Genomic DNA, 13,276 nt, shown 5'->3' on the forward strand with positions numbered 1-13,276 from the left:
TCTTCCCCCACATATTTCACCTTGAGGAAAGCCCTCCACCTTGCAAGACACATGGCTGTCATTTCCAAACACCAAATTCTGTTATGACAGAGCATTACATTAACTTTGGCCTTACGCAAAAATTGCCTTCAGTTAGTGGATTATCAGCAAAACCAGCCTGCTAAATGGGCTGCCTCTACACTGGAAAAAATGGAACCTGGGATCCAACAAGTACAGATGCAATCCAATGTTTGGAAACAGTATAAACTGCCTGACTTCCCTCTACTTACGGAGCACAGTTTTCAAACATTTTTGTGCGTGTAATTTGACTGCCTAATTAGCGCCACTGCATGCACAAAGCAAGTAATTGGTGCTGTAAGTTTGAGGTCTTATTAAAATAAAGAACCTGTTTCCATTGCTGTATTTATGAATAGTACATATTATAATAGACCAATAGTATGCTTAGAGTAAAGGCTGGAAAAAGGGGAAAAAAAAAAAAAAAAAAAATCACACGATCTATCTAGAACATGGAAAAATACTGCTTCTACAGATGCAGCCACTATTTGAATGTTAATTGCCTTTAGGTTTGCCCACTACCATGGAAAAAAGAATTTCCCGGTTTCTTATTTTGATCTCTTATAGCTCTGCTAGTACAATAGTGTGGCGCATACCCCAAACAATTTTCAAAGTTTTTCTTGTACTCCACAGTAAGACTGACATTCCAAGAAGCCAGAGAGCGGGAAGAGAGCTGAGTGACAGATCTCTGCCTGACACAAGGAAGTAACAGCAGAACCTTCATGCACTGCAGAGGCTGCAGGACCCTGTCTAAGTTGCACAGCAGAGTAAGTGCCTTATGCCAGCTGATGCAGGATAAACAGAAAGATGGTGCTCCCAAAGTAAAGCTGCATATGGGCATGAGAGTCACAGGTCTGATGCTCTGGAACTGCTCTTTATGAAGACAGACAGGACTCAGGGTAACATGACTCCCCTCAGGCACGCTGTCCAGGGCAAGGAGCCCCCCCCCCCCCCCCCCCCCCGAGTCCCCAACAGCAGACTGCCCAGGTTCTAGCGACCCCTCCCCCCAGAGCCCTGCCACTGGATCCGCTCCACACAGCTTTGTTACTGTCCCGCCAGGCAGAGACAACGCATACCTGCTGATAATGGGGGAGGCGCCACAATTTAAAGGTTTGGCCATCCCCAGAACAGCTTGATGTTCCCCTCCCTCAAACCAGGCCTCCCCCTTACCCTGAATCTCCCCTTCCGGAAAGCAGTGGCCCCTCACTGCAGCTCCCAGCTGTTGCGCCTGGTTCTCCCCATGCGCAGCACACTAGCCCAGCCGCACAATGTGACCGAGTGGGGCTGGCAAAACTGGGAACCGCAGTCTGCCCGTGCTGGCGCACTGTGAGCTGGGGAGCCAGGCTCTGCCAGGTTCAGTGGCCCCTAGCAGAGGCCAGCAGCTCTACAGCGCCAATTTTGCAGGAAAAAATGAAATTCTGTGCACAGCATTAATTTTGTGAAAATTTTGCATTGCGCAGTGGTGCAGAATTCCCCCAGGAGTAACAGCTGGGAAGACCAAACCTTTTAAATTCTAGTCAGAGTAGATCAGCCAAAGTCACTGGCAGAGAGGAAGTGGTAGAAAGCAGCCACGGAATCTGTTTAGTAACCGGAAAACTCTACTTATGCCCTCGCAGACCCAATTATTTAATATGCTATTTAGCTTCAAGGGTGTGATTTTGGGGTGAAACTCTGGGAGGCACAGCAGAAAACCCACAGTCTGGAATTGGGAGGGTGCAGCTAAAGGGGCTTTAAACCACCTCTGACCCACCCATAATAGCTTCGAATTGGGAGGGTGCATAGCAGCCCTCAGTACAAGTTGGCTGCCTAAGTTACTGCAGCCCAAGCTGAGCTACCTACAAGTCACAATGCAACCCAGAACTGCGGGCGTTGCAGTGTGCCAGGGTGCACTAGGTCCGGAGGTTCCCTCCTGGAGGCTTTGTGGCCCTGCAACACCCTGCCTCAGATTAGAGCAGAGGGAAGTCCTCCAGGCAACCTAGAGTGGCTGCAGAGAGGGACCAATCAGGGGGCAGATGGAGCAGCCAATCCGGGGCCAGAAGAGCCCTACATAAGACAAGCAGCAGAGCAGAGAAGTTCAGCTGCTGCATGGAACTTGACGAGGGAGGACTAGGTGCCTGGCTGGCTAGACGAGCAGCAGGCCATGGACAACACACTGCAGAGAGCTCATCAAGCAGAACTGAGCCCAGGGAAGGCTGCTAAAGACCGGATGCCTGGCTGGCTAGAGTAGCAGCAGGACCATGAACAAGTCAGTGCAGGCAGGCTGAGCCCAGGGGACTGAGCCCAGGACCAGGCGAGGGTACAGAGATCATAGAATCATAGGACTGGAAGAGACCTCGAGAGGTCATCTAGTCCAGTTCCCTGCACTTATGACAGGACTATATTATCTAGACCATTCCTGACAGGTATTTGTCTAACCTGCTCTTAAAAATCTCCAATGATGGAGATCCCACAACCTCCCTAGACAATTTATTCCAGTGCTTAACTACCCTGACAGTTAGGAAGTTGTTCCTAATGTCCAAACTAAACCTCCCTTACTTAAATTTAAGCCCATTGCTTCTTGTCCTATCCTCGCAGGTTAAGAGCAACAATTTTTCTCCCTCCTCCTTGTAACCTTTTATGTACTTGAAAAGTGTTATGTCCCCTCTCGGTCTTCTCTTTTCCAGACTAAACAAACCTAGTTTTTTCAATCTTCCCTCATAGGTCATGTTTTCTAGACCTTTAATCATTCTTGTTGCTCTTCTCTGGACTTTCTCCAATTTGTCCCACATCTTGTGGCGCCCAGAACTGGACACCTTACTCCAGTTGAGGCCTAATCAGCGTGGAGTAGAGCGGAAAAATTACTTCTCATGTCTTACAACACTCCCGCTAATACATCCCAGAATGATGTTCGCTTCTTTTGAGACAGCGTCACACTGCTGACTCATTTTTAGCTTGTGGTCCACTATGACCCCCAGATCCCTTTCCACAGTACTCCTTCCTAGGCAGTCATTTCCCATTTTGTATGTGAACTGATTGTTCCTTCCTAAATGGATTGCATTTGTCCTTATTGAATTTCATCCTATTTACTTCAGACCATTTCTCCAGTTGGTCCAGATCATTTTGAATTTTAATCCCATCCTCCAAAGCACTTGCAACCCCTCCCACTTGGTATCGTCTGCAAACTTTGTAAGTGTACTAGGCCATTATCTAAATCATTGAATATATTGAACAGAACCAGACCCAGAACTGATCCCTGCGGGACCCCACTCGTTATGCCCTTCCAGCATGACTGAATCACTGATAACTACTCTCTGGGAACTGTTTTGCAACCAGTTATGCACCCACTAGCTCCATCTAGGTTGCATTTCCCTAGTTTATGAGAAGTTCGTTCAAGACAGTATCAAAAGCTTTACTAAAGTCAAGGTATATCCCTTCTACCACTTCCTCCCCATCCACAAGGTTTGTTACCCTGTCAAAGAAAGCTATCAGGTTGGTTTGACACAATTTGTTCTTGACAAATCCATGCTCACTGTTACTTATCACCTTATTATCTTCTAGACGTTTGCAAACTGATTGCTTAATTATTTGCCCCATTATCTTTCTGGGTACAGAAGATAAGCTCACTGGTCTGTAATTCCCTGGGTTGTCCTTATTTCCCTTTTTATCGGTGCCATTTTCCAGTCATCTGGAATCTCTCCCATCTTCCACGATTATTCAAAGATAATCGCCAATGGCTCAGATATCTCCTCAGTCAGCTCCTTAAGTATTCTACGATGCATTTCATCATGCCCTGGTGACTTGAAGACATCTAACTTGTCTAAGTAATTTTTAACTTGTTCTTTTCCTATTTTAGCCTCTGATCCTACCTCGTTTTTACTAACATTCATTATGTTAGATGGCCAATCACCACCAACCTTTTTGGTGAAAACCAAAACAAAAGTCATTAAGCACCTCTACCATTTCCACATTTTCTGTTATTATTTCTCCCCCCCACACACCATACTGAGTAACAGGTCTACCCTGTCTGTGGTCTTCCTCTTGCTTCAAAAGTATTTGTAGAATATTTTATTACCCTTTATGTCTCTAGCTAGTGTGATCTAGTCAGAGAAGGGCACTGCTGGTCTGGTTGCAGACTGAGCCCAGGGAGGGCTGCTGAAAAGGACACCAGCTGAAGGTACTTACATGGGCCCCGGCTGGGTGATTGAAGAAGGCAGTGCTTTGGGGAAGACACCTTAGAGCTATGGCCCCATACCAGGGCAGAGAAAGAACTTGGACTGTATACCCCAAAAGGGGGGGGGACAGCATGTGTGGCTTGGCCAGAGCTGCCGAAGACCAGCTGAGAGAACCAGCAGCTGGGGGGTGCTTGCAAGAGGCAGGCGCCACCCTGATGTAAAACCAAAACAGGCTCACACCTAACCGAGAGAAGGGGCGTCTGTGAAAAGACAGGTTTCAGAGTAGCAGCTGTGTTAGTCTGTATCCGCAAAAAGAACAGGAGTACTTGTGGCACCTTAGAGACTAACAAATAAATTTGTTAGTCTCTAAGGTGCCACAAGTACTCCTGTTCTTTTTGTGAAAAGACTCTTTGCAGGCACAACTGGCCAGAAAAAAGGGGGCACACGAGGCAGGTGCTGACGCCATTACAGGCATGCACCATGGCCCTGCTCCCTCAGCCTACCCCCTCCTGCCTCCTATGATTGATCTTAAGAAGAGAGTCTCCTAAAATAATCTGCTGCTGTTTTATGCAGTTTCTACATCAGCAGCATTCTGCCCACGCTGTAAAAATCCCAGGACCAGTTCCTTTATGCTGTCATAGCAGGAAAAAGACTTCCACCCCAGCTCTGCAACTCAAGCAAGTATTTTATAGAGCATCATTGACAAGATACAGTAATTCTGTTTTTCAATACCTTGTACTTGTATTAATATCTCCACCTAAGATTATTAGAACTACAAGCATTTTAAAAAATCTAATTCACTTTTCACCATGTCCAGTATGAATTTACACTCCAATTGCAGAGTGAGACTAGACTGCTCCATTTCACCTGCTGGTATTAAATGTACTAACACAGTACTGTTGTACTTCAGCACCCAGCCCTCCAGGGACACATTTCACTAATAAAATCCGTTTTCATTGAAACAGCAAGAAAATACAATGAGCATTTCACTTCATATTCATGTTTTGTTAAATTTCTTCCTGTGATTTTAACTACTGAGGACATCTGTTTAAATGGTTGGTAACGTAATTACTGAGTGAAAGGATTAAAAAACAGGATTATTTGAATAATCAAGTAAGAGTGATGGGTACCCATTTTAAATCTAAACTGGATAAAGCTGAAAGAGACAGCGGAGGCTACAGAGGAATTCCTGTCCCCACGGCACAGACTGTTCCTTCCCCCAGGCACCCTTCATTCCCTCTCCCTTCTTACTTTTATAGTTCCAGTGGATGCTGGTGACTTGGATCTCCTGAGTAGGAATATATTCCTCAACAAACTTCTTCCCCTGGAGTCGGTGCCAGAGTGTGGTTTTCCCTGTGTTCCTGTCCCCTCGGATTACAATTTTCACTGGGGGGGGAGAAGAGCAAGTACAAAAATAAAGTTGATTAAAACAAATCTTGGGAATGCTTGAAAAAGTGTTAATATTTTGAGTGTTATTCTGATGTAATTAGATCTTTCATGTTACACATGCAGGGTATTTCATTACAAGATATGAGCAACAGTCATTCAAATTCCTGCTTACTCAGCTGCATAGTTTAGTTCAGCAGGAAGAACCAACTTCAAGATCAAGCCACTTATCCTTGCCCTTGGGGCCTTGCACAACTTCCCTCAGTCTATGCCTCTGCTCTCATTTCTGCCTAGTTCCCATCCTACTGCCTTCCCCGCTCACCACCCTGGGTAACCTTAACCCCTGCTCACGTTTCAACAAGTTCTTCCACACTTTGAGCTTGCATCCCCCTCCTCCTACCCATGTGCCAAATGCCCTCCTGTAGTGTTCAAGTTTTCCTTAAATAATTTTCTTATCCTCAAGAAAATAAATGATCTCCTGAAGCTATCTGCACCACTTTGAAACTGGCTGGTCAGCTTGGATATCTGAATTGCCCTGTCTGAGGGCTTGCCTACTTGAGAAGGTTGCACCAGTTTAAATTAAAGATGTGAATTTAAACTGATAGAATTACATTGGTGCAAATGGCTGTGTGGACACTCTTTGGGTTAAGCATCGCCTATTTTAATCTAACTTAAATTGTTTAGGAACAGGTTTAAGCTAAAAACAAGCATGGGCCCACAGGGATTTGCACTGGTTTAAGTATCAGAGGGGTAGCCGTGTTAGTCTGAATCTGTAAAAAGCAACAGAGGGTCCTGTGGCACCTTTGAGACTAAACAGAAGTACTGGGAGCATAAGCTTTCGTGGGTAAGAACCTCACTTCTTCAGATGCAAGTAATGGAAATCTCCAGAGGCAGGTATATATCAGTGTGGAGATAACGAGGTTAGTTCAGTCAGGGTGGGTGAGGTGCTCTGCTAGCAGTTGAGGTGTGAACACCAAGGGAGGAGAAACTGTTTCTGTAGTTGGATAGCCATTCACAGTCTTTGTTTAATCCTGATCTGATGGTGTCAAATTTGCAAATGAACTGGAGCTCAGCAGTTTCTCTTTGGAGTCTGGTCCTGAAGTTTTTTTGCTGTAAGATGGCTACCTTTACATCTGCTATTGTGTGGCCAGGGAGGTTGAAGTGTTCTCCTACAGGTTTTTGTATATTGCCATTCCTGATATCTGACTTGTGTCCATTTACCCACGAAAGCTTATGCTCCCAGTACTTCTCTTAGTCTCAAAGGCGCCACAGGACCCTCTGTTGCACTGGTTTAACTATATCCCTGTAAACACCAATTTAAATTAAAACAGTGCATCTTATTTCTGTAGTGGAGCCCTCTCTCACCTAGGGCATGTCTACACAGGAAAAGTTACAGCGCCGCTCAGAGAGCGCCGAAGGGAAACTACTGTTGTGTTTTCACACTGTCAGCTGCCTGCACAATAGCGTGTTCACACTTGCGGCTGTATTCAGAGCGGTGCACTCAGGTCAGCTATCCCACAGAGCACCTCTTTCTCTTCTGCTGCTAAGACTTGTGGGAAGGCATAGGGTGTCATGGGGCATTCTGGGTCCTGTCCCAATGACCCGTGATGCATTGCTTCGCATCCCAGCAATCCCTGTGCTTCCATCCACATTTGGCACCATCTTTCAACAGTTTGAGTGCTGCGCGCCCTACATCTTCGAGCTGCAGGAATGGCTCCCAATGTGTTGACCAGAATGCTGCTCGCTCTGACCAACACATCATGAGTGGCAGTGGAGTTATTCTTTAAACTACAAAAGGCAAGAGGAGTAAGACATTAATCTCGCCACGCATAATAGCTATGACACTAGATTGCCACAGTGGAATGTCACTTTTGGGCTCGGGAAGTAAGCACTGAGTGGTGGGATCACATTGGGATGATGAGCAGTGGCTGCAGAACTTTCGGATGAGTAAAGCCACATTCATGGGACTGTGTGATGAGCTCACCCAAGCCCTGCGGCACAAGGACACAAGAATGAGAGCTGCCCTGCCGTTGGAGAAGCGCATAGCGATTGCAATGTGGAAACTAGCTACTCCAGACTGCTACCGTTCGGTTGCCAACCAGTTCGGAGTGGGAAATTGGACCATTGGACTTGTGTTGACGAACTGGGCCATTAATTGCATCCTACTCTGAAAGACTGCGACTCTGGGCAACATGTGACATTGTGGATGGCTTTGCACAAATGGGCTTCCCTAACTACAGATGGCACGCACATTCCAATTCTGGCACCAGACCACCTAGCCATCAAGTACATTAATCACAAGTGGTATATCTCAATGGTTCTCCAGGCGCTTGTGGATCACTGTGGGCATCTCACAGACATTAATACAGGCTGGTCCTGAAAGGGGCATGAAGCACGCATCTTTCGGAACACTGGCCTATTCAGGAAGCTGCAAGCAGGGACTTTCTTCCTGAACCAGAAGATCACCATAGGGGAAGTCGAAATGCCCATTGTGATCCTGGGAGACCCTGCCTACCCCTTAATGCCGTGACTTATGAAACCATATACAGGGCAACTTGACAGCAGCAAGGAGTGGTTCAACAACAGGCTGAGCAAGTGCAGAATGACTGTTAAGTGGGCTTTTGGCCATTTAAAAGCCCGCTGGCGCTGCCTCTATGGGAAGCTGGACCTGGCCGATGAAAATATTTCCTATGCTTATAGCCGTGTGCGGTACGCTCCATAATATTTGTTAAAGGAAGGGTGAAAGCTTCACTCAGGGCTGGACCACAGAGGCACAGCACCTGGAGGCTGAGTTTGAACAGCCAGAGACCAGGGCTATTAGAGGGGTGCAGCATAGGACCATAAGGATCAGGGACGCCTTGAGGCAGCAATTTGAAGCTGAAATCCACGAATATCTGTTGCTCTGCTCGGGAGTGCAGTGCTTGTAATGCTAGGAGGTGACTGGTGTAAACGATGCAGAATGTGGGTTTAACATCATTGTCTGTTGCTTTGCAGGGCTCGTTATGCTTTCAGTTAATAGAATAAAGATTGCTTTCAAACCAACAATTCTTTTATTAAAAAACCACCACCAGAGGAGAGTCAAACGAAAAAATACATCAGCAGGGAGGGGGATGGGGAAGGGAAGGTCCCAGGAGGAGGAGGGGCACCGGGACAGCTAGAGATTTGTGTATGTCCAGGGATCACATCCAACCTTCTCCTTTGGAGTACAATGCAGCAGGTTCTGTACTTCAGCAGGGCCAAACTGCAGAGGAATGGGCGTTGAGTGCAGTGGGTAGTGGGAGTCCACAGTGCTGAACTGTGAGGAGGGAGGAGTGGAATGCTGCAGATAGACTGGAGCCAGGAGATTGATAAATTTGTGTTGGCAGTGTCTGGAGGGCGCATGGGAAAGAGTTTTGCGACAGCGGCTGCAGGGGAGGGCGGGCACAGAGCTGCTTAGTTTAAGAGCTAGTACCGCCTGAAGCATGTCTGTCCTGCCACTCCTTCAATTCCTGTTTCTCGGCGGCAGAATGCATCATAACATCACACAGAAAGTCCTTAGTTCTTCTTGGCCACTTTCTAATTCTGTGCAGCCGTTCAGCTGCCAATAACAAAGAGGGAGGCTGGGATCCCAAGGTCATCTTTGTGAAGTTTAAACGCAACATTTTACAGAAGCAGTATTGTTTGCAACACAGACAACAGCGATTCAGTGCTTTAAAAACACAGCCAGTACTCTCACACCTGTCACTAACTGGCTAATCGCAGGCAAGCACACATGAGCCACTAAAATAGTGAGTAACCACATGGGCAGGGTAAATCACTCTTCCTGGACCCTGTTGTACACTGGGCATGTGGCTCTTGGGGAGAGCCAGCACTGGGGCAGGGGTGAGGGAGGTGGGGGGGAAGAGGAAGGCTGATAATCATTCCTGTCCCCACACTTTCCAGAGGATGTGATCATTATGGAAGATGTCTCGCTGCTGAGGGTGAGCAGGGAATCAAGGGAGGGTCTTCTCCAAGATTGCAGCTTCCACCCTGGTCCCTACGTGGCTCGCCTGTGTGTAGCAATGGTCCCCCCAGTGACGGCACAGTGGCATGGGAAAGTTACCGTTAATGGGGCAAGAAACAAAGCAGCTCTGCCGAAGAACCTGTGGCAGCGGATTGCCCAGTATCTCTATGAGAGTTTCCTGGAGATCTCCGAGGGAGAGTCCCGTGAAGCGAGGGAGTCAATCAACAGCCTGTTCTGCCGCTCAGACTGGGATACAAGCCAGCTTTCTGCAACCCTCCTGCCCCCAACAACTCGCTTCAGTGATTCCCAAAATCACATCCACTTACCGGGGCCCCCTCTCCTGTTTGCGCTTCACCAATCTCCAAAAGCTGTGCCTGGCTAGTCTCCTCCAAGGTAGAAAAGAGCTCCTGGCTGCATGCATCTCTGGTCTCCGAGTCATCCTCTGCCTCACATCCCGCTTCACATCCTCATCCAAGATTTCCTCCTCCTGGCTTCGTCCACTCTCGACTGGCACACAACCCAACGAAGTAGCCACAGTGGCCTTCACAGTGGATGTGGGGTCCCTGCTGAGTAGAACTGGCGGCTTGTGGGCGCAGCACTGGAGCAGCGGTTTGCCTCCTGTGTCTTGTGGTAGGTGTTCCGCAGCTCCTTCATTTTGATTCTGCACCGCAATGTGTCCCAGTCACGGCCCCTTTCTGTCATGCATCGTGAAATCTGTCCATAGGTGGTATAATTCTGGAGCGCAGTTGGGACTGGACAGCCTTCTCTCCCCAAATGCTGATGAGGTCCAGCAGTTCGGCATTGCTCCAAGCAGGAGATCGCCTGGTGCCGGTTGGTCACTTGAAGGCAGGGCAGTAGAGTTCAAACCGATGACCAGAGAGGCGAGAACAGGCATTGTGGGACACCTCACAGAGGCCAATTGCTGCACTGTAATCACCACAGTGTCTACACTGGCACCACAGAGCAGTAGCCCCGGCGCAGAAAGCTGTATGCCTCTCGTTGGGGTGGGTTTTTTTTTTTTTTTACAGCGCTACAATTGCTCAGTTTATGTGCACTAAGTGGCTTGGCAGTGCGTACACCTCAGGAGTTACAGCGCAGAAAGCTGCAGATTGAGAGACTACATTCATTCATATTTTTTTTCCTCTCTCCCTCTCTCTCCATACATATACGGAAAGCCATTCAATCAAGGAACCTAACTGCGTGTTGAGACAAAACCACGTACTCTAAAGAAGTGTCCAAAATATCATGCTGAAAAGCTAATATAAATGGGATTCGCCACGGTTTCATCCAGCACATGACCTTAACAACTCAAAGATAAGCAATGTATTCGGTGTTATTTCTAGAAGCTTGTTATCACCTTCAGAATGTGCAGAAAGAATAGCAAATATGGCAGGCAACTAGCTTGCCTTAACAGAGAAATCTTCAGTGAGCTTAAACACAAAAAGGAAGCTTACAAAAAGTGGAAACTTGGACAGATGACTAGGGAGTAGTATAAAAACATTGCTCGAGCATGCAGGGGTGTAATCAGGAAGGCCAAAGCCCAATTGGTATTGCAGCTAGCAAGGGATGTGAAGGGTAACAAGGGTTTCTACAGGTATATTAGCAACAAGAATGGTCAGGGAAAGTATGGGACCCTTACTGAATGGGGGAGGAAACCTAGTTACAGATGATGTGGAAAAAGCTGAAGTACTCAATGCTTTTTTTGCCTCGGTCTTCACAGACAAGGTCAGCTCCCACACTACTGCACTGGGCAGCACAGTATGGGGAGGAGGTAAGCAACCCTCAGTGGTGAAAAAACAGGTTAAGGACTATTTAGAAAAGCTGGACATGTACTAGTCCATGGGGCCAGATGCAATGCATCCAAGGGTGATGAGGAGTTGGCTGATATGATTGCAGAGCCATTGGCCATGATTTTTGAAGACTCATGGCAATCAGGGGAGGTCCCGAACAACTGGAAAAAGGAAAACATAGTGCCCATCTTTAAAAAGGGGAAGAAGGAGAATCCGAGGAACTATATTCCAGTCAGCCTCACCTCAGGCCCTGGAAAAATCATGGAGCAGTTCCTCAAGGAATCCATTTTGAAGCACTTGGAGGAGAGGAAGGTGATCAGGAACAATCAACATGGATTCACTAAGGGCAAGTCATGCCTGACCAACCTGACTGCCTTCTATGATGAGATAACTGGCTCTGTGAATATGGGGAAAGCAGTGGACGCGATATACCTTGAATTTAGCAAAGCTTTTGATATGGTCTCCCACTGTATTCTTGCCAGCAAGTTAAAAAAAAGTATGGATTGGATGAATGGACTATAAGGTGGATAGAAAGCTGGCTAAATCGTCGGGCTCAATGGGTAGTGATCAACGGCTCGATGTCTAGTTGGCAGCCGGTATCAAGCGGAGTGCCCCAGAGGTCAGTCCTGGGGCTGGTTTTGTTCAACATCTTCATTAATGATCTGAATGATGGGATGGATTGCACCCTCAGCAAGTTCGCGGATGATACTAAACTGGGGGGAGAGGTAGATACACTGGAGGGTAGGGATAGGTTCCAATTTGTCTAGGTCACTCTGGACGACTGGGCCAAAAGAAATCTGAGGACAGAAGAATCCCATGCACTGCTACAGGCTGGGGACCGACTGGCTAAGCGGCAGTTCTGCAGAAAAAGACCTGGGGATTACAGTGGATGAGAAGCTGGATATGAGTCAGTGTGCCCTTGTTGCCTAGAAGGCTAATGGCATATTGGGCTGCATTCGTAGGAGCATTGCCAGCAGATCGAGGGAAGTGATTGTTCCCCTGTATTCGGCACTGGTGAGGCCTCATCTGGAGTATTGTGTCCAGTTTTGGGGCCCCCCAACTAGAGAAACGATGTGGACAAATTGGAGAGTTCAGCGGAGGGCAACGAAAATGATCAGTGGGCTGGGGCACATGACTTATGAGGAGAGACTGAGGGAACTGGGCTTATTTAGTCTACAAAAGAGAAGAGGGGGGTGATTTCATAGCAGCCTTCAACTACCTGAAGGATGATTCCAAAGAGGAACTAGGCTGTTCTCAGTGGTGGCAGATGACAGAACAAGGAGCAATGGTCTCAAGCCGTGGGGGAGGTCTAGGTTGGATAGTAGGAAAAACTATTTCACTAGGAGGGTGGTGAAGCACTGGAATGGATTACCTAGGGAGGTGGTGGAATCGCCATCCTTAAAGGTTTTTATGGCCCAGCTTGACAAGCCTTGGCTGGGATGATTTAGTTTGGGTTGGTACTGCTTTGAGCAGGGGGTTTGGACTAGATGATCTCCTGAGGTCTCTTCCAACCACAATCTTCTATGATTCTATGATTCAGCATCAGGGTCTTGTTCTTTTAGACACTGGTCAAATTTCTAAGTTTGATCATCTGGTCAGATTATGTCAGAAATCATTAGATGAAATCTTGGCCCCACTGAAGTCAATGGGAGTTTTGCCACTGACTTCAGTGGGGCCAGGATTTTACACATCACTTTGAGACACAGGAAATGAACTGCTCTAAAGTGATCTCACCCCTGAAACTGGAACACGTGATTAGCATTAAATTCTGAATCACTTTGCCAAAGTAGCCTAACAACAAAAGTCAGCCCTTCGTCCGATGTTCATACTGTATCTAAAACAAAGAGATACGAGTGGAGGACTGCTATTGCTTGGTTTCAAGACGTCTGTACCATGCACTTACCATATATACT

The 13,276-nt window shown here is 47.2% G+C and overlaps 1 protein-coding gene across 2 annotated transcripts in view; it reads right to left on the bottom strand.

The window, feature by feature from the left end:
* RABL6 (RAB, member RAS oncogene family like 6) overlaps positions 1 to 13,276 on the bottom strand; it is a 132,742-nt gene that overhangs the window by 111,475 nt on the left and 7,991 nt on the right. The window contains exon 2 of one of the 2 annotated variants that reach the window (XM_054007268.1): positions 5,457 to 5,591. The exons of the other annotated variant lie outside the window; for it this stretch is intronic. Within the exon in view, the coding sequence (XP_053863243.1) occupies positions 5,457 to 5,591 (135 nt within the window). The remainder of the gene's footprint in view (positions 1 to 5,456; positions 5,592 to 13,276) is intronic. 2 annotated transcript variants of the gene reach the window in all.

Source organism: Malaclemys terrapin, chromosome 17, assembly GCF_027887155.1.
Source record: "Malaclemys terrapin pileata isolate rMalTer1 chromosome 17, rMalTer1.hap1, whole genome shotgun sequence".
NCBI classification, from domain to species: Eukaryota; Metazoa; Chordata; order Testudines; family Emydidae; genus Malaclemys; species Malaclemys terrapin.